General features: G+C 45.3%; 1 protein-coding gene across 8 annotated transcripts in view; it reads left to right on the forward strand.

Annotated features, from left to right (window-relative positions):
* LOC112227702 (vascular endothelial growth factor receptor 1-like) overlaps positions 1-25,380 on the forward strand; it is a 116,574-nt gene that overhangs the window by 9,669 nt on the left and 81,525 nt on the right. For 5 of the 8 annotated variants that reach the window (XR_006080285.1, XM_042308651.1, XM_042308652.1 and 2 more), the window contains exon 4: positions 3,889-4,013. Coding sequence is in view for 7 of the 8 variants with exons in the window: in XM_042308651.1 (XP_042164585.1) it covers positions 3,889-4,013 (125 nt within the window). In the remaining variant the exon portion in view is untranslated. Of the gene's footprint in view, positions 1-3,250; positions 3,380-3,888; positions 4,014-25,380 lie in introns of those variants that run through there. The other 3 variants (XM_042308654.1, XM_042308656.1, XM_042308655.1) reach the window with 3 other exon arrangements.

The following is a 25,380-nucleotide window of genomic DNA, read 5'->3' on the forward strand; positions in this document are numbered from 1 at the left end:
AGACGTGTCAGGATGCATCTAAAAACTACCAACTCACTCCAGGAGTCTCTCATTGAAGTGTTTTTTACTCCCCCCTCTCTCATGGAGTGGTCAGTCTCCCCCTCCCTCCCCCTCTCTCTCTAATGGAGTGATCAGTCAGTCTCCCCCTCCCTCCCCCCTCTCTCTAATGGAGTGGTCAGTCAGTCTCCCGCTCCCTCCCCCTCTCTCTAATGGAGTGGTCAGTCAGTCTCCCCCTCCCTCCCCGCTCTCTCTAATGGAGTGGTCAGTCATTCTCCCCTCCCTCCCCCCTCTCTCTAATTGAGTGGTCAGTCAGTCTCCCCCTCCCTCCCCCTCTCTCTCTAATGGAGTGGTCAGTCAGTCTCCCCCTCCCTCCCCCTCTCTCTCTAATGGAGTGATCAGTCAGTCTCCCCTCCCTCCCCTCTCGCTAATGGACTGGTCAGTCAGTCTCCCCTCCCTCCCCCTCTCTCTAATGGAGTGGTCAGTCAGTCTCCCCCTCCCTCCCCTCTCTCTCTAATGGAGTGGTCAGTCAGTCTCCCCCTCCCTCCCCTCTCTCTCTAATGGAGTGGTCAGTCAGTCTCCCCCTCCCTCCCCCTCTCTCTAATGGAGTGGTCAGTCAGTCTCCCCCTCCCTCCCCCTCTCTCTAATGGAGTGGTCAGTCAGTCTCCCCTCCCTCCCCCTCTCTCTCTAATGGAGTGGTCAGTCAGTCTCCCCCTCCCTCCCCTCTCTCTCTAATGGAGTGGTCAGTCAGTCTCCCCCTCCCTCCCCCTCTCCCCCTCTCTCTCTCTAATGGAGTGGTCAGTCAGTCTCCCCCTCCTCTCTCTCTAATGCAGTGGTCAGTCAGTCTCTCCCTCCCTCCCCCTCTCTCTCTAATGGAGTGGTCAGTCAGTCTCCCTCTCCCTCCCCTCTGTCTCTAATGGAGTGGTCAGTCAGTCTCCCCCTCCCTCCCCTGTCTCTCTAATGCAGTGGTCAGTCAGTCTCCCCCCCCTCCCCTCTCTCTATAATGGAGTGGTCAGTCAGTCTCCCCCTCCTCTCTCTCTAATGCAGTTGTCAGTCAGTCTCCCCCTCCCTCCCCTCTCTCTATAATGGAGTGGTCAGTCAGTCTCCCCCTATTTCTCTAATGGAGTGGTCAGTCAGTCTCCCCCTATTTCTCTAATGGAGTGGTCAGTCAGTCTCCCCCTCTTTCTCTAATGGAGTGGTCAGTCAGTCTCCCCCTATTTCTCTAATGGAGTGGTCAGTCAGTCTCCCCCTCTTTCTCTAATGGAGTGGTCAGTCAGTCTCCCCCCTCTTTCTCTAATGGAGTGGTCAGTCAGTCTCTTTCTCGCGCTGTCTCATTGTTTATAGGTTCAGGTTAAACAGGATGTAGTGGGTGCTAAATACAGACCAATGTCAGAGAGACAATTATATCTAAACACTGTTTGTCCCAACAACACATCCTTTGTAATGACTCTGGCACAGTTTCCCCCCCTAGCCAGTCTCTTTTCTTAGCCTCCCTCTCCCTCTACCAGGTCTATATATAAAACCTTTTTACTTTCATTTACGTGCTACCTCGGGGCCAGGAATAGCCCAGCTGCTGAAAGGCTCAGGTTTGGGCAGAGTTTCCCAGGGCACCAGGCTTATCTGTTCCCCTCAGCCCTGCTCACAGCATCCTGTGCTGGGGGACGGGAGAAGAGCCGCAGGGGGCTGGTAGAGGTGGAAGGGAGGCTGGAAGTCTATGGCAGGGGAGATTGGGGGGGCAGTCTGTACAAGGTGGCGGGACTGGAAGGTGGGAGGGTAAGGGAAGTGAAAGAGGATGAAGGCCATTCAGGATTCAGGACCATCCAAGGGCAAAGGAGGCACAGTGAGAGCCCTGTCACAGTGAGAGCCCTGTCACCCTCCGGTCCCTCTTGCCCCACTCTGCTCACCCTCCGGTCCCTCTTGCCCCACTCTGCTCACCCTCCGGTCCCTCCTGCCCCACTCTGCTCACCCTCCGGTCCTCTTGCCCCACTCTGCTCACCCTCCGGTCCCTCCTGCCCCACTCTGCTCACCCTCTGGTCCCTCCTGCCCCACTCTGCTCACCCTCCGGTCCCTCTTGCCCCACTCTGCTCACCCTCCGGTCCCTCTTGCCCCACTCTGCTCACCCTCCGGTCCCTCTTGCCCCACTCTGCTCACCCTCCGGTCACTCTTGCCCCACTCTGCTCACCCTCCGGTCCCTCCTGCCCCACTCTGCTCACCCTCCGGTCCTCTTGCCCCACTCTGCTCACCCTCCGGTCCCTCCTGCCCCACTCTGCTCACCCTCTGGTCCCTCCTGCCCCACTCTGCTCACCCTCCGGTCCCTCTTGCCCCACTCTGCTCACCCTCCGGTCCCTCTTGCCCCACTCTGCTCACCCTCCGGTCCCTCTTGCCCCACTCTGCTCACCCTCCGGTCACTCTTGCCCCACTCTGCTCACCCTCCGGTCCCTCCTGTCCCACTCTGCTCACCCTCCGGTCCCTCCTGCCCCACTCTGCTCACCCTCTGTGTCCCTCCTGCCCCACTCTGCTCACCCTCTGTGTCCCTCCTGCCCCACTCTGCTCACCCTCCGGTCCCTCCTGTCCCACTCTGCTCACCCTCCGGGTCCCTCTTGCCCCACTCTGCTCACCCTCCGGTCCCTCTTGCCCCACTCTGCTCACCCTCCGGTCCCTCTTGCCCCACTCTGCTCACCCTCCGGTCCCTCTTGCCCCACTCTGCTCACCCTCCGGTCCCTCTTGCCCCACTCTGCTCACCCTCCGGTCCCTCCTGCCCCACTCTGCTCACCCTCCGGTCCCTCCTGCCCCACTCTGCTCACCCTCCGGTCCCTCTTGCCCCATTCTGCTCACCCTCCAGTCCCTCCTGCCCCACTCTGCTCACCCTCCGGTCCCTCCTGCCCCACTCTGCTCACCCTCCGGTCCCTCCTGCCCCACTCTGCTCACCCTCCGGTCCCTCTTGCCCCACTCTGCTCACCCTCCAGTCCCTCCTGCCCCACTCTGCTCACCCTCCGGTCCCTCCTGCCCCACTCTGCTCACCCTCCGGTCCCTCTTGCCCCACTCTGCTCACCCTCCGGTCCCTCTTGCCCCCTCACCAGCTCCTTTATATGAAATCAAAGCAGCAGGAGGAAGCCCTGCGGTCCAGGCCACTAGTCCTTGGGGTACTTTTGTTCAAATGTTCAGAGATTATGCTTTCCTTGAATAGCACAGTACAGTAGCTGACAAACAATGAGGTGAGCTCCACCCGCCCACATCTTTCAATGGCACAGGGATATTAGAGCACAGGGAAAGAATCGCAATGTATCTGGAAGGAACACAGGCATTTTGATTACCTCTAAACAATCTGTGTGTGTTTATTGTTGACTCCAGATCACTGTTTTCTGAACGGTATTTAGTATGGGTGAGTGTTTGTGTGTTTGTATCTGTGTGCTTATTGTTGATTGTTTTCTGAACGGTATTTAGTATGGGTGAGTGTTTGTGTGTTTGTATCTGTGTGCTTATTGTTGATTGTTTTCTGAACGGTATTTAGTATGGGTGAGTGTTTGTGTGTTTGTATCTGTGTGCTTATTGTTGATTGTTTTCTGAACGGTATTTAGTATGGGTGAGTGTTTGTGTGTTTGTATCTGTGTGCTTATTGTTGATTGTTTTCTGAACGGTATTTAGTATGGGTGAGTGTTTGTGTGTTTGTATCTGTGTGCTTATTGTTGATTGTTTTCTGCTGAATAGCCATCTATACAGTATGTGATTATGATGGTACGCTTGCATGCGTACGTGCATGCGTACATGAGTATGCACACATGATGGTGTGTGTGTTTCTGTGACATATGTCTGTGTGTGTCTGTGACATTTGTGTCTGTGTGTGTCCATGCTCGTGTGTTCCTATCCCTAACCTCGGTGTTGTGGTTTCAGACAGACAGCGGCCATTTGTGGGGGAGCAGAATAACAGTCCAGACGTTGTGTATATGAAGGAGAGCCAGCCTCTGGTCTTCCCCTGTAGGGTCACCAACCCTGACGCCACTGTCTCATTGGTCAAGGTGAGTTCCCTTCACCCTAGTGCCCAATCAGATTCTATGACACACACACACACACACACACACCAGGCCCGACAGCAGACCCGCTTGCGTTCACAATTCGTTTTAATAGGTGTAATAGTAAAGACAATAGGCAGCTGGTGAGTTTCAAGTTTGGGGAAGCTTCCAATTTATCCTACTATTTCTACCGTTCTTTTATATGCACATTTTTGTGGAACAGTTTCATTTCAATAATAACATTTTATTTTCTCAGTCATTGTCACGTGATTAATCATAAAAATCTAAAATAAAATGATAAAAATGTCAAAGTTCAAATTGAACTGAGGTGAGGTGAGAGCAGCAGCCTCTGCCACATGAACACATTGATACACTGTGATCCATTGGCGGCTAAAGAAATGAGCTCATAGAACTCAGAGACAGCCTATAGGCCAATGTAGCAGTAGGCCTGTAACCTCCATCTCAACTAAGTAAAGCTGACAAATAAAAACAGTAGAAAATAACCTGATAAATTCTGCTTCTTTCAATCACAATCATCTCTCTTCTCCACCTGTCTGCCTCCCTTTCTATTTGTCTTGACCTGAGCTATTGTTAGTGAACTCCAACATTGTATCAACTGGCCTATTCTGGGCCCTCAGAGTTTCCCACCCAGTGAGCTCTAGACAGACCGCTGTTTTTTTAAATAACATTTCCACTGGCTATATGGGGTCATCAGATCATGATATTTTACTCTTTCACACCGAGGCTTGGTGATTATCGAGGCCGGGAGTGTTGGAAAGATTGTTCTAATACTTAGGAACTATCATTCGCAATGGATGTTACACAATTTTTTGGAGAAAAAATAAGTGGTGTACATGGTGAGTTAAGACAATCAGAAATACCACTTTGCCAAATGAGCACATTCCTACATATACATGTGTTCTGGAGAAAGACGCATCATATCTTCGCCACACCTTCCTCCTCTTCTTCTTCTTGTCTCAACATTTTAAATGATTCTCAAGACACATTATCCTCACACATACACTATATGACCAAAAGTATGTGGACACCTGCTTTCTAACATCATGGACATTGCTGCCATAACAGCCTCCACTCTTCTGGGAAGGCTTTCCACTTGATGTTGGAACATAGTCGCGGGAACTTGCTTCCATTCAGCCACAAGAGCATCAGTGAGGTCGGGCACTGATGTTGGGCGATTAGGCCTGGCTCGCAGTTGGCGTTCCAAAAAGGTGTTCTATGGGGTTGAGGTCAGGGCTCTGTGCAGGCCAGTCAAGTTCTTCCACACCGATCGCGACAAACTATTTCTGTATAGATCTCGCTTTGTACACGGGGGCATTGTCATGCTGAAACAGGAAAGGGCCCAAACTGTTGCCACAACGTTGGAAGCACGGAATCATCTAGAATGTCATTGTATGCTGTAGTGTTAAGATTTATCTTCACTAAAACTAAGGGGCCTAGCCTGAACCATGAAAAACAGCCCCAGACCATTATTCCTCCTCCATCAAACTTTACAGTTGGCCCTATGCATTAAAGCAGGTAGCGTTCTCCTGGCATCCGCCAAACCCAGATTTGTCTGTCCGACTGTCAGATGGTGAAGCGCGATTCATCACTCCAGAGAACGCATTTCCACTGCTCCAGAATCCAATGGCTGCAAGCTTTACACCACTCCAGCCAACGCTTGGCATTGCTCATGGTGATCTTAGGCTTGTGTGCGGCTGCTCGGCCATGGAAACCCATTTCATAAAGCTCCCGACTGCAGTTTTTCTGCTGACGTTACTTCCAGAGGCAGTTTGGAACGCGGTAGTGAGTGATTTTTCTTCAGTACTCGGCGGTCCCATTCTGTGTGCTTCTGTGGCCTACCACTTTGTGGCTGATACATTGTTGCTCCTAGACGTTTCCACTTCACAATAACAGCACTTGCAGTTGAACGGGGCAGCTCCAGCAGGGCAGTAATGTGACAAACTGACTTGTTGGAAGGGTGGCATCCTATGACGGTGCCACGTTGAAAGTCACGGAGCTCTTCAGTAAGGCCATTCTACTGCCTTAAGTCATGCTCCCTGGTGAAGTATTTTGAATTATTTTATTTAGACAAGAGTAATTATATAATTTTGGCAAAACATCAATTTCCTTTAGGGCAATGCATTCTAACAGTGCACTGTGCACCCGCCAACTTTCCTTTCCAATTCGCTAGAGACTGAAACCAGAGATCTGTATGTAATGACGAGATGCTCATGTCTCCGACCTAACAATGGGATTCTTTGTCCCAAAGGCGGGAAGGCAGGCGAGAAGCTTAGGTCTGCATATTATTCCCATAGAAACACATTGGGCTTACACTGGACAGAATTTGGCAAGAGTGAGCCATCTCGCTTAGCCTTTTCCTCTCTGCTGAAACTATATTACTAGAGAAAGCATCAGAGCAAGAAAAACAGCTCCCCTCTACAGTGCATTCAGAAGCTATTCAGACCTTTTCCACATTTTGTTACATTACAGCCTTGTTCTAAAATGATTTAAATAAATGTTTTTCCTCATCAATCTACAACCAATACCCCATAATGACGAAGCAGAAACAGGTTTTTAGAAATATTATAGAAAAGGGGATTCAGACCCTTTGCTATGAGACTTGAAATTGAGCTCAGTTAGAGCAAATACCAAGCCATGAGGTCGAAGGAATTGTTCGTAGAGCGACGAGACAGGATTGTTTCAGGGCACAGATTTAGGGAAGGTTACCAAAAAATGTCTGCAGCATTGAATGTCCCCAAGCACACAGTGGCCTCCATCATTCTTAAATGGAAGAAGTTTGGAACCACCAACACTCTTCCTAGAGCTGGTCGCCCGGCCCAACTGATCAAAGCATTGTGGCTGCGAAAATCAGGTCACATTCTCCACCTCACCTTCACAATGTCAATAACTCTCACATCCACTTAGTGGCTGCCTGATTCTGCTTCAGACAGCTAGTCAGTGTCTTGTCAAACAAGGAAAGGCAACAATATAGTGTTTGTCAGGTACCTCGCTATTTCCACTACTGGCACTCCTGACTACCTCTTAGAACAATACACTTCTCTCTGTTTCTCCATCAACACTCCCATCTGTACACAAGTCACAGGGCGCTTGTTTCTCCTAGGACAGATCATTGTTCTTATCTTGGCAACCGTTCTGCCTTGGAGTGTGCGTGTCCGTTTGTTTGTGTCAGTTTGCGGATGTGTGTGAAAGTGTGAGGATGTGTTTGTGAGTGTTGGTGCCTGAGTGGTGAGTGAGTGTGAGAGTGTAGATAAGTGCAATGAAGTGCAATTTGTATATGCTTGTGTGTGTGTGTGTGTGTGTGTGTGTGTGTGTGTGTGTGTGGTGTGTGTGTGTGTGTGTGTGTGTGTGTTTGTGCTGCAACGTCTCAGAGTTGCCCCTTTTTTACCGCTGTGTTCTGAGTGAGCGGCGCCTGCGGTTTCCTCTGTCGTCCTGTTGGCACTGTTGTTACCCCCGGAGACAGGACATGGGGTCTGGAGTGCCCCCTGTCTCCGCCAACCCTTCCCCCTACTCACAGACCCCTCCTCTCCTAAGGCGGTCTGGCTGCCAACCTCCTCCTGATTCCTTAACCAGCTGGTATCCTGGCCAGAGGAAGCTGAGGTGCCAGTAGTAATGGGCAGGACTGACTGGCGCTAGCAAGGCAAGGGATGCCCCTCAGGCAAATCTTTTGAGAGTATTATTGTACGTAGATAGCCTCTTCTGTGGAAGAGATTGAACAGTTTGATCAATACAATTCAAAAACATTCAGGTAGGGTGAGTGGGCTGCTGGCAGTTTATTAATTCATTGTCTTTCCGAGGAGTGTTTCAGGAAATGGTAAAAGTGCAACAAAAAAAATAAACAAACCACTCAGTAATCTCTCACTTTCCTCTCGTCCCTGGCTCTCCCTTCAGGATGTGCCTTGGAGTCCGAAACGAAGTGCGGCAGAACACACACACACACTGAGGCAGAACACACACACACAGAGGCAGAACACACACACACAGAGGCAGAACACACACACACAGAGGCAGAACACACACACACACTGAGGCAGAACACACACACGCTGAGGCAGAACACACACACACACTGAGGTAGAACACACACACACTGAGGCAGAACACACACACACTGAGGCAGAACACACACACGCTGAGGCAGAACACACACACACGCTGAGGCAGAACACACACACACACTGAGGTAGAACACACACACACTGAGGCAGAACACACACACACTGAGGCAGAACACACACACACTGAGGCAGAACACACACACACTGAGGCAGAACACACACACACTGAGGCAGAACACACACACACTGAGGCAGAACACACACACACTGAGGCAGAACACACACACACTTCACTTCTGTTTGCTCTCTATGTTTACGTCCTGCTCTCATCTCCACACAAACGCCCGGCCCTGAGCCACAAAGGTAATTATGCTAAAAATACTCTGTGTTCCCTCGCCCCTCCCTCCATCCGTCCCGATCTGGCCCAGCATTTCGAACGTAGAGTCCATCCCACACACACACACTCTGTCACACACTCTGTCACACACTCTGTCACACACACTGGAGTGTGTTTTTTTCCTGGAAGGATTTTGCACTCTGTCTGGATCTTTAATCTGTCCGGCCCACCTTTCAGCAGGGAACAATACCCAGGGGGCCACTCTCTCTCTCTGCAGCCGTGAAAGTGACCCGGTCGGGCGAGGGGAGAGGAGAGGAGGTGTAGCATGACCTAGGGGTCCAATTCAGTCCAGTCTGAGTGTCTATATCCTGTAGTAACAGAATGTGAGCAGATGGACTGGAGTCACGTTTCCCACATCCTGACATTTCTCTCACCCTCCCCCTCAACCTGTCTCCACCCCCTTCACCCCCTCAACCCCCCTCCACCCCTCTCCACCCCTCAACCTGTCTCCACCCCCTTCACCCCCTCAACCCCCTCCACCCCTCTCCACCCCCTCAACCTGTCTCCACCCCCTTCACCCCCTCAACCCCCTCCATCCCTCAACCCCCCTCCACCCCCTCTCCACCACCCTCAACCCCTCTCCGCCCCTCTCCACCCCCTCAACCTCTCTCGACCCCCTCAACCCTCTCCACCCCCTCAACCCCTCTCCACCCCACTGGGGGCTATGAGCTAGTTAAACTGGGGGTTATCAGCTAGTTAACACTAGGGGGCTATCAGCTAGTTAACACTGGGGGTGGGGTGGGGGTATCAGCTAGTTAACATGGGGGCTATCAGCTAGTTAATAGTTAACACTGGGGTGGGGTGGGGGTATCAGTTAGTTAACACTTGGGGCTATCAGTTAGTTAACACTTGGGGCTATCAGATAGTTAACACTTGGGGCTATCAGCTAGTTAACACTTGGGGCTATCAGCTAGTTAACACTTGGGGCTATCAGCTAGTTAACACTTGGGGCTATCAGTTAGTTAACACTTGGGGCTATCAGATAGTTAACACTTGGGGCTATCAGCTAGTTAACACTTGGGGCTATCAGATAGTTAACACTTGGGGCTATCAGATAGTTAACACTTGGGGCTATCAGCTAGTTAACACTTGCGGCTATCAGATAGTTAACACTTGGGGCTATCAGATAGTTAACACTTGGGGCTATCAGCTAGTTAACACTTGGGGCTATCAGCTAGTTAACACTTCGGGCTATCAGATAGTTAACACTTGGGGCTATCAGCTAGTTAACACTTGGGGCTATCAGCTTGTTAACACTGTGAGTGGGATGGGGGTATCAGCTACTTAACACTGGGGGTTATCAGCTACTTAACACTGGGGGCTATCAGCTAGTTAACACTGGGGGCTATCAGCTAGTTAACACAAGACTCCATTAACGCTGGGGGTGGGGGGGCTATCAGCTAGTTAACACTGGGGGTGGGGGCTATCAGCTAGTTAACACTGGGGGTGGGGGCTATCAGCTAGTTAACACTGGGGGTGGGGGCTATCAGCTAGTTAACACTGGGGGTGGGGGCTATCAGCTAGTTAACACTGGGGGTGGGGGGCTATCAGCTAGTTAACACTGGGGGTGGGGGGTTATCAGCTAATTAACACTGGGGGTGGGGGACTATCAGCTAGTTAACACTGGGGGTGGGGGAACTATCAGCTAGTTAACACTGGGGGTGGGGGAACTATCAGCTAATTAACACTGAGGGTGGGGGGTCCACCTGTTGAAAGTGCAGGATGCTTCCACTGGGCAACAGTAATTTCCTCAAGTCTGCCTCCTCCAAGAAAACAACCCTGTTACATAATACTCTATCTCCACAGTAACACAAGACTGTCTCCACAGTAACACAAGACTCTGTCTCCACAGTAACACAAGACTCTGTCTCCACAGTAACACAATACTCTGTCTCCACAGTAACACAAGACTCTGTCTCCACAGTAACACAAGACTCTGTCTCCACAGTAACACAAGACTCTGTCTCCACAGTAACACAAGACTCTGTCTCCACAGTAACACAAGACTGTCTCCACAGTAACACAAGACTCTGTCTCCACAGTAACACAAGACTCTGTCTCCACAGTAACACAATACTCTGTCTCCACAGTAACACAATACTCTGTCTCCACAGTAACACAAGACTCTGTCTCAACAGTAATACAAGACTCTGTCTCTATAGTAACACAATACTCTGTCTCCACAGTAACTCCAGACTCTGCCTCCACAGTAACACAAGACTCTGTCTCCACAGTAAATCCAGACTCTGTCTCTATTGTAACTCCAGACTCTGTCTCCTTAGTAACACAAGACTCTGTCTCTATTGTAACTCCAGACTCTGTCTCCACAGTAACACAATACTCTATCTCCACAGTAACACAAGACTCTTTCTCCACAGTAACACAAGACTCTGTCTCTATTGTAACTCTAGACTCTGTCTCCACAGTAACACAAGACTCTGTCTCCACAGTAACACAAGACTCTTTCTCCACAGTAACACAAGACTCTGTCTCTACGGTAACACAATACTCTGTCTCTATTGTAACTCCAGACTCTGTCTCTATTGTAACTCCAGACTCTTGTCTCCACACTAACACAAGACTCTGTCTATATTGTAACTCCAGACTCTGTCTCTATTGTAACTTCAGACTCTTTTGTCTCCACAATAACACAATACTCTGTCTCTATTGTAACTGCAGACTCTGTCTCTATTGTAACTCCAGACTCTTTTGTCTCCACAGTAACACAAGACTCTGTCTCTATTGTAACTCTAGACTCTGTCTCCACAGTAACACAAGACTCTGTCTCTACGGTAACACAATACTCTGTCTCTATTGTAACTCCAGACTCTTTTGTCTCCACAGTAACACAATACTCTGTCTCTATTGTAACTGCAGACTCTGTCTCTATTGTAACTCCAGACTCTTTTGTCTCCACAGTAACACAATACTCTGTCTCTATTGTAACTCCAGACTCTGTCTCCACAGTAACACAAGACTCTGTCTCCACAGTAACACAAGACTCTGTCTCCACAGTAACACAAGACTCTGTCTCCACAGTAACACAAGACTCTGTCTCCACAGTAACACAAGACTCTGTCTCCACAGTAACACAAGACTCTGTCTCCACAGTAACACAAGACTCTGTCTCCACAGTAACACAAGACTCTGTCTCCACAGTAACACAAGACTCTGTCTCTATTGTAACTCTAGACTCTGTCTCCACAGTAACACAAGACTCTGTCTCTACGGTAACACAATACTCTGTCTCTATTGTAACTCCAGACTCTGTCTCTATTGTAACTCCAGACTCTTGTCTCCACACTAACACAAGACTCTGTCTATATTGTAACTCCAGACTCGGTCTCTATTGTAACTTCAGACTCTTTTGTCTCCACAATAACACAATACTCTGTCTCTATTGTAACTGCAGACTCTGTCTCTATTGTAACTCCAGACTCTTTTGTCTCCACAGTAACACAAGACTCTGTCTCTATTGTAACTCTAGACTCTGTCTCCACAGTAACACAAGACTCTGTCTCTACGGTAACACAATACTCTGTCTCTATTGTAACTCCAGACTCTTTTGTCTCCACAGTAACACAATACTCTGTCTCTATTGTAACTGCAGACTCTGTCTCTATTGTAACTCCAGACTCTTTTGTCTCCACAGTAACACAATACTCTGTCTCTATTGTAACTCCAGACTCTGTCTCCACAGTAACACAAGACTCTGTCTCCACAGTAACACAAGACTCTGTCTCCACAGTAACACAAGACTCTGTCTCCACAGTAACACAAGACTCTGTCTCCACAGTAACACAATACTCTGTCTCCACAGTAACACAAGACTCTGTCTCCACAGTAACACAAGACTCTGTCTCCACAGTAACACAAGACTCTGTCTCCACAGTAACACAAGACTCTGTCTCCACAGTAACACAAGACTCTGTCTCCACAGTAACACAAGACTCTGTCTCCACAGTAACACAAGACTCTGTCTCCACAGTAACACAAGACTCTGTCTCCACAGTAACACAAGACTGTCTCCACAGTAAATCCAGACTCTGTCTCTATTGTAACTCCAGACTCTGTCTCCACAGTAACACAAGACTCTGTCTCTATTGTAACTCCAGACTCTGTCTCCACAGTAACACAATACTCTATCTCCACAGTAACACAAGACTCTTTCTCCACAGTAACACAAGACTCTGTCTCTATTGTAACTCAAGACTCTGTCTCCACAGTAACACAATACTCTATCTCCACAGTAACACAAGACTCTTTCTCCACAGTAACACAATACTCTGTCTCTATTGTAACTCCAGACTCTGTCTCTATTGTAACTCCAGACTCTTGTCTCCACACTAACACAAGACTCTGTCTATATTGTAACTCCAGACTCTGTCTCTATTGTAACTTCAGACTCTTTTGTCTCCACAATAACACAATACTCTGTCTCTATTGTAACTGCAGACTCTGTCTCTATTGTAACTCCAGACTCTTTTGTCTCCACAGTAACACAAGACTCTGTCTCTATTGTAACTCTAGACTCTGTCTCCACAGTAACACAAGACTCTGTCTCTACGGTAACACAATACTCTGTCTCTATTGTAACTCCAGACTCTGTCTCCACAGTAACACAAGACTCTGTCTCCACAGTAACACAAGACTCTGTCTATATTGTTACTCCAGACTCTGTCTCCACAGTAACACAAGACTCTGTCTATATTGTAACTTCAGACTCTGTCTCTATTGTAACTCCAGACTCTGTCTCTATTGTAACTGCAGACTCTGTCTCTATTGTAAGTCCAGACTCTTTTGTCTCCACAGTAACACAATACTCTGTCTCTATTGTAACTGCAGACTCTGTCTCTATTGTAACTCCAGACTCTTGTCTCCACACTAACACAAGACTCTGTCTATATTGTAACTCCAGACTCTGTCTCTATTGTAACTTCAGACTCTCTCTATTGTAACTTCAGACTCTTCTCTATTGTAACTTCAGACTCTGTCTCCACAATAACACAATACTCTGTCTCTATTGTAACTGCAGACTCTGTCTCTATTGTAACTCCAGACTATTTTGTCTCCACAGTAACACAAGACTCTGTCTATATTGTAACTTCAGACTCTGTCTCTATTGTAAATCCAGACTCTGTCTCTATTGTAACTGCAGACTCTGTCTCTATTGTAACTTCAGACTCTGTCTCCACAGTAACACAATACTCTGTCTCTATTGTAACTGCAGACTCTGTCTCTATTGTAACTCCAGACTCTTTTGTCTCCACAGTAACACAATACTCTGTCTCTATTGTAACTCCAGACTCTGTCTCTACAGTAACTCCAGACTCTTGTCTCCACAGTAACACAAGACTCTGTCTCTATTGTAACTCCAGACTCTGTCTCTATTGTAACTCCAGACTCTGTCTCTATTGTAACTCCAGACTCTGTCTCCACACTAACACAAGACTCTGTCTATATTGTTACTCCAGACTCTGTCTCCACAGTAACACAAGACTCTGTCTCTATTGTAACTCCAGACTCTGTCTCTATTGTAACTCCAGACTCTTTTGTCTCCACAGTAACACAATACTCTGTCTCTATTGTAACTGCAGACTCTGTCTCTATTGTAACTCCAGACTCTGTCTCTATTGTAACTCCAGACTCTGTCTCCACAGCAACACAATATTCTGTCTCCACAGCAACACAATATTCTGTCTCCACAGTAACACAAGATTCTGTCTCTATTGTAACTTCAGACTCTGTCTCCACAGTAACGCAAGACTCTGTCTCAACAGTAATACAAGACTCTGTCTCTATAGTAAAACAATACTCTGTCTCCACAGTAACTCCAGACTCTGCCTCCACAGTAACACAATACTCTATCTCCACAGTAAATCCAGACTCTGTCTCTATTGTAACTCCAGACTCTGTCTCCACAGTAACACAATACTCTTTCTCCACAGTAACACAAGACTCTGTCTCTATTGTAACTCTAGACTCTGTCTCTACAGTAACTTCAGACTCTGTCTCTATTGTAACTGCAGACTCTGTCTCTATTGTAACTCCAGACTCTTTTGTCTCCACAGTAACACAATACTCTGTCTCCACAGTAACACAATACTCTGTCTCCACAGTAACACAATACTCTGTCTCCGCAGTAACACAATACTCTATCTCCACAGTAGCACAATACTCTGTCTCTATGGTAACACAATACTCTGCCTCCACAGTAACTCCAGACACTGTCTCCACAGCAACACAATATTCTGTCTCCACAGCAACACAATATTCTGTCTCCACAGTAACACAAGATTCTGTCTCCACAGTAACACATGATTCTGTCTCTATTGTAACTTCAGACTCTGTCTCCACAGTAACGCAAGACTCTGTCTCAACAGTAATACAAGACTCTGTCTCTATAGTAACACAATACTCTGTCTCCACAGTAACTCCAGACTCTGCCTCCACAGTAACACAAGACTCTGTCTCTACAGTAACACAATACTCTGTCTCTATTGTAACTCCAGACTCTGTCTCTATTGTAACTCCAGACTCTGTCTCCACAGTAACACAAGACTCTGTCTCCGCAGTAACACAATACTCTGTCTCCACAGTAACACCATACTCTATCTCCACAGTAGCACAATACTCTGTCTCCACAGGAACACAATACTCTTTCTCCACAGTAACACAAGACTCTTTCTCCACAGTAACACAACTCTGTCTCTATTGTAACTCTAGACTCTGTCTCCACAGTAACACAAGACTCTGTCTCTACAGTAACACAATACTCCGTCTCTATTGTAACTCCAGACTCTGTCTCTATTGTAACTCCAGACTCTGTCTCCACAGTAACACAAGACTCTGTCTATATTGTAACTTCAGACTCTGTCTCTATTGTAAATCCAGACTCTGTCTCTATTGTAACTGCAGACTCTGTCTCTATTGTAACTCCAGACTCTTTTGTCTCCACAGTAACACAATACTCTGTCTCTATTGTAACTCCAGACTCTTGTCTCCACACTAACACAAGACTCTGTCTATATTGTAACTCCAGACTCTGTCTCTATTGTAACTTCAGACTCTGTCTCTATTGTAACTTCAGACTCTTCTCTATTGTAACTTCAGACTCTGTCTCCACAATAACACAATACTCTGTCTCTATTGTAACTGCAGACTCTGTCTCTATTGTAACTCCAGACTCTTTTGTCTCCACAGTAACACAAGACTCTGTCTCCACAGTAACACAAGACTCTGTCTCTATTGTAACAGCAGACTCTGTCTCTATTGTAACTCCAGACTCTTTTGTCTCCACAGTAACACAATACTCTGTCTCTATTGTAACTCCAGACTCTGTCTCCACAGTAACACAAGACTCTGTCTATATTGTTACTCCAGACTCTGTCTCCACAGTAACACAAGACTCTGTCTATATTGTAACTTCAGACTCTGTCTCTATTGTAACTCCAGACTCTGTCTCTATTGTAACTGCAGACTCTGTCTCTATTGTAACTCCAGACTCTGTCTCCACAGTAACACAATACTCTGTCTATATTGTAACTCCAGACTCTGTCTCCACAGTAACACAAGACTCTGTCTCCACAGTAACGCAAGACTCTGTCTCCACAGTAACACAAGACTCTGTCTCCACAGTAACACAAGACTCTGTCTCCACAGCAACACAATATTCTGTCTCCACAGCAACACAATATTCTGTCTCCACAGTAACACAATACTCTGTCTCTATTGTAACTCCAGACTCTGTCTCTATTGTAACTCCAGACTATTGTCTCCACACTAACACAAGACTCTGTCTCTATTGTAACTCCAGACTCTGTCTCTACAGTAACTTCAGACTCTGTCTCTATTGTAACTGCAGACTCTGTCTCTATTGTAACTCCAGACTCTTTTGTCTCCACAGTAACACAATACTCTGTCTCCACAGTAACACAATACTCTGTCTCCACAGTAACACAATACTCTGTCTCCGCAGTAACACAATACTCTATCTCCACAGTAGCACAATACTCTGTCTCCACAGGAACACAATACTCTGTCTCTATGGTAACACAATACTCTGCCTCCACAGTAACTCCAGACACTGTCTCCACAGCAACACAATATTCTGTCTCCACAGCAACACAATATTCTGTCTCCACAGTAACACAAGATTCTGTCTCCACAGTAACACATGATTCTGTCTCTATTGTAACTTCAGACTCTGTCTCCACAGTAACACAAGACTCTGTCTCCACAGTAACACAATACTCTGTCTCTATTGTAACTCCAGACTCTGTCTCCACAGTAACACAATACTCTATCTCCACAGTAACACAAGACTCTTTCTCCACAGTAACACAAGACTCTGTCTCTATTGTAACTCTAGACTCTGTCTCCACAGTAACACAAGACTCTGTCTCTACGGTAACACAATACTCTGTCTCTATTGTAACTCCAGACTCTGTCTCTATTGTAACTCCAGACTCTGTCTCCACAGTAACACAAGACTCTGTCTATATTGTTACTCCAGACTCTGTCTCCACACTAACACAATACTCTGTCTATATTGTAACTCCAGACTCTGTCTCTATTGTAACTTCAGACTCTCTCTATTGTAACTTCAGACTCTTCTCTATTGTAACTTCAGACTCTGTCTCCACAATAACACAATACTCTGTCTCTATTGTAACTGCAGACTCTGTCTCTATTGTAACTCCAGACTATTTTGTCTCCACAGTAACACAATACTCTGTCTCTATTGTAACTGCAGACTCTGTCTCTATTGTAACTCCAGACTCTTTTGTCTCCACAGTAACACAATACTCTGTCTCTATTTTAACTGCAGACTCTGTCTCTATTGTAACTCCAGACTCTTTTGTCTCCACAGTAACACAATACTCTGTCTCTATTGTAACTGCAGACTCTGTCTCTATTGTAACTCCAGACTCTTTTGTCTCCACAGTAACACAAGACTCTGTCTCTATTGTAACTCCAGACTCTGTCTCTATTGTAACTCCAGACTCTGTCTCTATTGTAACTCCAGACTCTTGTCTCCACACTAACACAAGACTCTGTCTCTATTGTAACTCCAGACTCTTGTCTCCACAGTAACACAATACTCTATCTCCACAGTAACACAAGACTATTTCTCCACAGTAACACAAGACTCTGTCTCTATTGTAACTCCAGACTCTGTCTCCACAGTAACACAATACTCTATCTCCACAGTAACACAAGACTATTGTCTCCACACTAACACAAGACTCTGTCTCTATTGTAACTCCAGACTCTGTCTCTACAGTAACTTCAGACTCTGTCTCTATTGTAACTGCAGACTCTGTCTCTATTGTAACTCCAGACTCTTTTGTCTCCACAGTAACACAATACTCTGTCTCCACAGTAACACAATACTCTGTCTCCACAGTAACACAATACTCTGTCTCCGCAGTAACACAATACTCTATCTCCACAGTAACACAATACTCTGTCTCTATGGTAACACAAGATTCTGTCTCCACAGTAACACATGATTCTGTCTCTATTGTAACTTCAGACTCTGTCTCCACAGTAACGCAAGACTCTGTCTCAACAGTAATACAAGACTCTGTCTCTATAGTAACACAATACTCTGTCTCCACAGTAACTCCAGACTCTGCCTCCACAGTAACACAAGACTCTGTCTCCACAGTAAATCCAGACTCTGTCTCTAGTGTAACTCCAGACTCTGTCTCCACAGTAACACAAGACTCTGTCTCTATTGTAACTCCAGACTCTGTCTCCACAGTAACACAATACTCTGTCTCCGCAGTAACACAATACTCTGTCTCCACAGTAACACCATACTCTATCTCCACAGTAGCACAATACTCTGTCTCCACAGTAACACAATACTCTATCTCCACAGTAACACAAGACTCTTTCTCCACAGTAACACAACTCTGTCTCTATTGTAACTCTAGACTCTGTCTCCACAGTAACACAAGACTCTGTCTCTACAGTAACACAATACTCCGTCTCTATTGTAACTCCAGACTCTGTCTCTATTGTAACTCCAGACTCTGTCTCCACAGTAACACAAGACTCTGTCTATATTGTAACTTCAGACTCTGTCTCCACAGTAACACAAGACTCTGTCTATAATGTAACTCCAGACTCTGTCTCTATTGTAACTCCAGACTCTGTCTCTATTGTAACTCCAGACTCATTCTCTATTGTAACTCCAGACTCTGTCTCTATTGTAACTCCAGACTCTTGTCTCCACACTAACACAAGACTCTGTCTCTATTGTAACTCCAGACTCTTGTCTCCACACTAACACAAGACTCTGTCTCTATTGTAACTCCATACTCTGTCTCTATTGTAACTCCAGACTATTTTGTCTCCACAGTAACACAATACTCTGTCTCTATTGTAACTGCAGACTCTGTCTCTATTGTAACTCCAGACTATTTTGTCTCTACAGTAACTTCAGACTCTGTCTCTATTGTAACTCCAGACTCTGTCTCTATTGTAACTCCAGACTCTGTCTCCACAGCAACACAATATTCTGTCTCCACAGCAACACAATATTCTGTCTCCACAGTAACACAAGATTCTGTCTCTATTGTAACTTCAGACTCTGTCTCCACAGTAACACAATACTCTGTCTCCGCAGTAACACAATACTCTATCTCCACAGTAGCACAATACTCTGTCTCCACAGTAACTCCAGACACTGTCTCCACAGCAACACAATATTCTGTCTCCACAGCAACACAATATTCTGTCTCCACAGTAACACAAGATTCTGTCTCCACAGTAACACATGATTCTGTCTCTATTGTAACTTCAGACTCTGTCTCCACAGTAACGCAAGACTCTGTCTCAACAGTAATACAAGACTCTGTCTCTATTGTAACTCCAGACTCTGTCTCCTTAGTAACACAAGACTCTGTCTCTATTGTAACTCCAGACTCTGTCTCCACAGTAACACAATACTCTATCTCCACAGTAACACAAGACTCTTTCTCCACAGTAACACAAGACTCTGTCTCTATTGTAACTCTAGACTCTGTCTCCACAGTAACACAAGACTCTGTCTCTACAGTAACACAATACTCTGTCTCTATTGTAACTCCAGACTCTGTCTCTATTGTAACTCCAGACTCTGTCTCCACAGTAACACAAGACTCTGTCTATATTGTTACTCCAGACTCTGTCTCCACAGTAACACAAGACTCTGTCTATATTGTAACTTCAGACTCTGTCTCTATTGTAACTCCAGACTCTGTCTCTATTGTAACTGCAGACTCTGTCTCTATTGTAACTCCAGACTCTTTTGTCTCCACAGTAACACAATACTCTGTCTCTATTGTAACTCCAGACTCTGTCTATATTGTAACTCCAGACTCTGTCTCTATTGTAACTTCAGACTCTTCTCTATTGTAACTTCAGACTCTGTCTCCACAATAACACAATACTCTGTCTCTATTGTAACTGCAGACTCTGTCTCTATTGTAACTCCAGACTCTTTTGTCTCCACAGTAACACAATACTCTGTCTCTATTGTAACTGCAGACTCTGTCTCTATTGTAACTCCAGACTCTTTTGTCTCCACAGTAACACAATACTCTGTCTCTATTGTAACTCCAGACTCTGTCTCCACAGTAACACAAGACTCTGTCTCCACAGTAACACAAGACTCTGTCTCCACAGTAACACAAGACTCTGTCTCCACAGTAACACAAGACTCTGTCTCCACAGCAACACAATATTCTGTCTCCACAGCAACACAATATTCTGTCTCCACAGTAACACAATACTCTGTCTCTATTGTAACTCCAGACTCTGTCTCTATTGTAACTCCAGACTATTGTCTCCACACTAACACAAGACTCTGTCTCTATTGTAACTCCAGACTCTGTCTCTACAGTAACTTCAGACTCTGTCTCTATTGTAACTGCAGACTCTTTTGTCTCCACAGTAACACAATACTCTGTCTCCACAGTAACACAATACTCTGTCTCCACAGTAACACAATACTCTGTCTCCGCAGTAACACAATACTCTATCTCCACAGTAGCACAATACTCTGTCTCCACAGGAACACAATACTCTGTCTCTATGGTAACACAATACTCTGCCTCCACAGTAACTCCAGACACTGTCTCCACAGCAACACAATATTCTGTCTCCACAGCAACACAATATTCTGTCTCCACAGTAACACAAGATTCTGTCTCCACAGTAACACATGATTCTGTCTCTATTGTAACTTCAGACTCTGTCTCCACAGTAACGCAAGACTCTGTCTCAACAGTAATACAAGACTCTGTCTCTATAGTAACACAATACTCTGTCTCCACAGTAACTCCAGACTCTGCCTCCACAGTAACACAAGACTCTGTCTCCACAGTAAATCCAGACTCTGTCTCCACAGTAACACAATACTCTTTCTCCACAGTAACACAATACTCTGTCTCTATTGTAACTCTAGACTCTGTCTCCACAGTAACACAAGACTCTTGTCTCTACAGTAACACAATACTCTGTCTCTATTGTAACTCCAGACTCTGTCTCTATTGTAACTCCAGACTCTGTCTCCACAGTAACACAAGACTCTGTCTATATTGTTACTCCAGACTCTGTCTCCACAGTAACACAAGACTCTGTCTATATTGTAACTTCAGACTCTGTCTCTATTGTAACTCCAGACTCTGTCTCTATTGTAACTCCAGACTCTTTTGTCTCCACAGTAACACAATACTCTGTCTATATTGTAACTCCAGACTCTGTCTCTATTGTAACTCCAGACTCTTTTGTCTCCACAGTAACACAATACTCTGTCTATATTGTAACTCCAGACTCTGTCTCTATTGTAACTTCAGACTCTGTCTCTATTGTAACTTCAGACTCTTCTCTATTGTAACTTCAGACTCTGTCTCCACAATAACACAATACTCTGTCTCTATTGTAACTGCAGACTCTGTCTCTATTGTAACTCCAGACTCTTTTGTCTCCACAGTAACACAATACTCTGTCTCTATTGTAACTCCAGACTCTGTCTCTACAGTAACTCCAGACTCTTTTGTCTCCACAGTAACACAATACTCTGTCTCTATTGTAACTCCAGACTCTGTCTCTACAGTAACTCCAGACTCTTGTCTCCACAGTAACACAAGACTGTCTCTATTGTAACTCCAGACTCTGTCTCTATTGTAACTCCAGACTCTGTCTCTACAGTAACTTCAGACTCTGTCTCTATTGTAACTGCAGACTCTGTCTCTATTGTAACTCCAGACTCTTTTGTCTCCACAGTAACACAATACTCTGTCTCCACAGTAACACAATACTCTGTCTCCACAGTAACACAATACTCTGTCTCCGCAGTAACACAATACTCTATCTCCACAGTAGCACAATACTCTGTCTCCACAGGAACACAATACTCTGTCTCTATGGTAACACAATACTCTGCCTCCACAGTAACTCCAGACACTGTCTCCACAGCAACACAATATTCTGTCTCCACAGCAACACAATATTCTGTCTCCACAGTAACACAAGATTCTGTCTCCACAGTAACACATGATTCTGTCTCTATTGTAACTTCAGACTCTGTCTCCACAGTAACGCAAGACTCTGTCTCAACAGTAATACAAGACTCTGTCTCTATAGTAACACAATACTCTGTCTCCACAGTAACTCCAGACTCTGCCTCCACAGTAACACAAGACTCTGTCTCCACAGTAAATCCAGACTCTGTCTCTAGTGTAACTCCAGACTCTGTCTCCACAGTAACACAAGACTCTGTCTCTACAGTAACACAATACTCTGTCTCTATTGTAACTCCAGACTCTGTCTCTATTGTAACTTCAGACTCTGTCTCCACAGTAACACAAGACTCTGTCTATATTGTTACTCCAGACTCTGTCTCCACAGTAACACAAGACTCTGCCTATATTGTAACTTCAGACTCTGTCTCTATTGTAACTCCAGACTCTGTCTCTATTGTAACTCCAGACTCTTTTGTCTCCACAGTAACACAATACTCTGTCTATATTGTAACTCCAGACTCTGTCTCTATTGTAACTCCAGACTCTTTTGTCTCCACAGTAACACAATACTCTGTCTATATTGTAACTCCAGACTCTGTCTCTATTGTAACTTCAGACTCTGTCTCTATTGTAACTTCAGACTCTTCTCTATTGTAACTTCAGACTCTGTCTCCACAATAACACAATACTCTGTCTCTATTGTAACTTCAGACTCTTCTCTATTGTAACTTCAGACTCTGTCTCCACAATAACACAATACTCTGTCTCTATTGTAACTGCAGACTCTGTCTCTATTGTAACTCCAGACTCTTTTGTCTCCACAGTAACACAATACTCTGTCTCTATTGTAACTCCAGACTCTGTCTCTACAGTAACTCCAGACTCTTGTCTCCACAGTAACACAAGACTGTCTCTATTGTAACTCCAGACTCTGTCTCTATTGTAACTCCAGACTCTGTCTCTATTGTAACTCCAGACTCTTGTCTCCACACTAACACAAGACTCTGTCTCTATTGTAACTCCAGACTCTGTCTCTATTGTAACTTCAGACTCTGTCTCCACGGTAACACAATACTCTGTCTATATTGTAACTGCAGACTCTGTCTCTATTGTAACTCCAGACTATTTTGTCTCCACAGTAACACAATACTCTGTCTCTATTGTAACTCCAGACTCTGTCTCTATTGTAACTGCAGACTCTGTCTCTATTGTAACTCCAGACTCTGTCTCTATTGTAACTGCAGACTCTGTCTCTATTGTAACTCCAGACTCTGTCTCTATTGTAACTCCAGACTCTGTCTCTATTGTAACTCCAGACTCTGTCTCTATTGTAACTGCATACTCTGTCTCTATTGTAACTGCAGACTCTGTCTCTATTGTAACTGCAGACTCTGTCTCTATTGTAACTTCAGACTCTGTCTCTATTGTAACTCCAGACTCTGACTCTATTGTAACTGCAGACTCTGTCTCTATTGTAACTCCAGACTCTTTTGTCTCCACAGTAACACAATACTCTGTCTATATTGTAACTCCAGACTCTGTCTCTATTGTAACTTCAGACTCTGTCTCTATTGTAACTTCAGACTCTTCTCTATTGTAACTTCAGACTCTGTCTCCACAATAACACAATACTCTGTCTCTATTGTAACTGCAGACTCTGTCTCTACAGTAACTCCAGACTCTTGTCTCCACAGTAACACAAGACTGTCTCTATTGTAACTCCAGACTCTGTCTCTATTGTAACTCCAGACTCTGTCTCTATTGTAACTCCAGACTCTTGTCTCCACACTAACACAAGACTCTGTCTCTATTGTAACTCCAGACTCTGTCTCTATTGTAACTTCAGACTCTGTCTCCACGGTAACACAATACTCTGTCTATATTGTAACTGCAGACTCTGACTCTATTGTAACTCCAGACTCTGACTCTATTGTAACTGCAGACTCTGTCTCTATTGTAACTCCAGACTATTTTGTCTCCACAGTAACACAATACTCTGTCTCTATTGTAACTCCAGACTCTGTCTCTATTGTAACTGCAGACTCTGTCTCTATTGTAACTCCAGACTCTGTCTCTATTGTAACTCCAGACTCTGTCTCTATTGTAACTGCATACTCTGTCTCTATTGTAACTGCAGACTCTGTCTCTATTGTAACTCCAGACTCTGTCTCTATTGTAACTCCAGACTCTGTCTCCACAGCAACACAATATTCTGTCTCCACAGCAACACAATATTCTGTCTCCACAGTAACACAAGATTCTGTCTCTATTGTAACTTCAGACTCTGTCTCCACAGTAACGCAAGACTCTGTCTCTATTGTAACTCCAGACTCTGTCTCTATTGTAACTGCAGACTCTGTCTCTATTGTAACTCCAGACTCTGTCTCTATTGTAACTCCAGACTCTGTCTCTATTGTAACTCCAGACTCTGTCTCTATTGTAACTCCAGACTCTGTCTCTATTGTAACTGCATACTCTGTCTCTATTGTAACTGCAGACTCTGTCTCTATTGTAACTCCAGACTCTGTCTCTATTGTAACTCCAGACTCTTGTCTCCACACTAACACAAGACTCTGTCTCTATTGTAACTCCAGACTCTGTCTCTATTGTAACTCCAGACTCTGTCTCCACAGCAACACAATATTCTGTCTCCACAGCAACACAATATTCTGTCTCCACAGTAACACAAGATTCTGTCTCTATTGTAACTTCAGACTCTGTCTCCACAGTAACGCAAGACTCTGTCTCAACAGTAATACAAGACTCTGTCTCTATAGTAACACAATACTCTGTCTCCACAGTAACACAATATTCTGTCTCCACAGTAACACAATACTCTATCTCCACAGTAAATCCAGACTCTGTCTCTATTGTAACTCCAGACTCTGTCTCCACAGTAACACAATACTCTTTCTCCACAGTAACACAAGACTCTGTCTCTATTGTAACTCTAGACTCTGTCTCCACAGTAACACAAGACTCTGTCTCTACAGTAACACAATACTCTGTCTCTATTGTAACTCCAGACTCTGTCTCTATTGTAACTCCAGACTCTTGTCTCCACACTAACACAAGACTCTGTCTCTATTGTAACTCCAGACTCTGTCTCTATTGTAACTTCAGACTCTTCTCTATTGTAACTTCAGACTCTGTCTCCACAGTAACACAAACTCTGTCTCTATTGTAACTGCAGACTCTGTCTCTATTGTAACTCCAGACTCTGTCTCCACAGTAACACAAACTCTGTCTCTATTGTAACTGCAGACTCTGTCTCTATTGTAACTCCAGACTCTGTCTCTATTGTAACTCCAGACTCTGTCTCTATTGTAACTCCAGACTCTGTCTCCACAGTAACACAAGACTCTGTCTATATTGTTACT

The sequence above is a fragment of the Oncorhynchus tshawytscha genome, linkage group LG29, assembly GCF_018296145.1.
Source record: "Oncorhynchus tshawytscha isolate Ot180627B linkage group LG29, Otsh_v2.0, whole genome shotgun sequence".
Taxonomy (NCBI): Eukaryota; Metazoa; Chordata; class Actinopteri; order Salmoniformes; family Salmonidae; genus Oncorhynchus; species Oncorhynchus tshawytscha.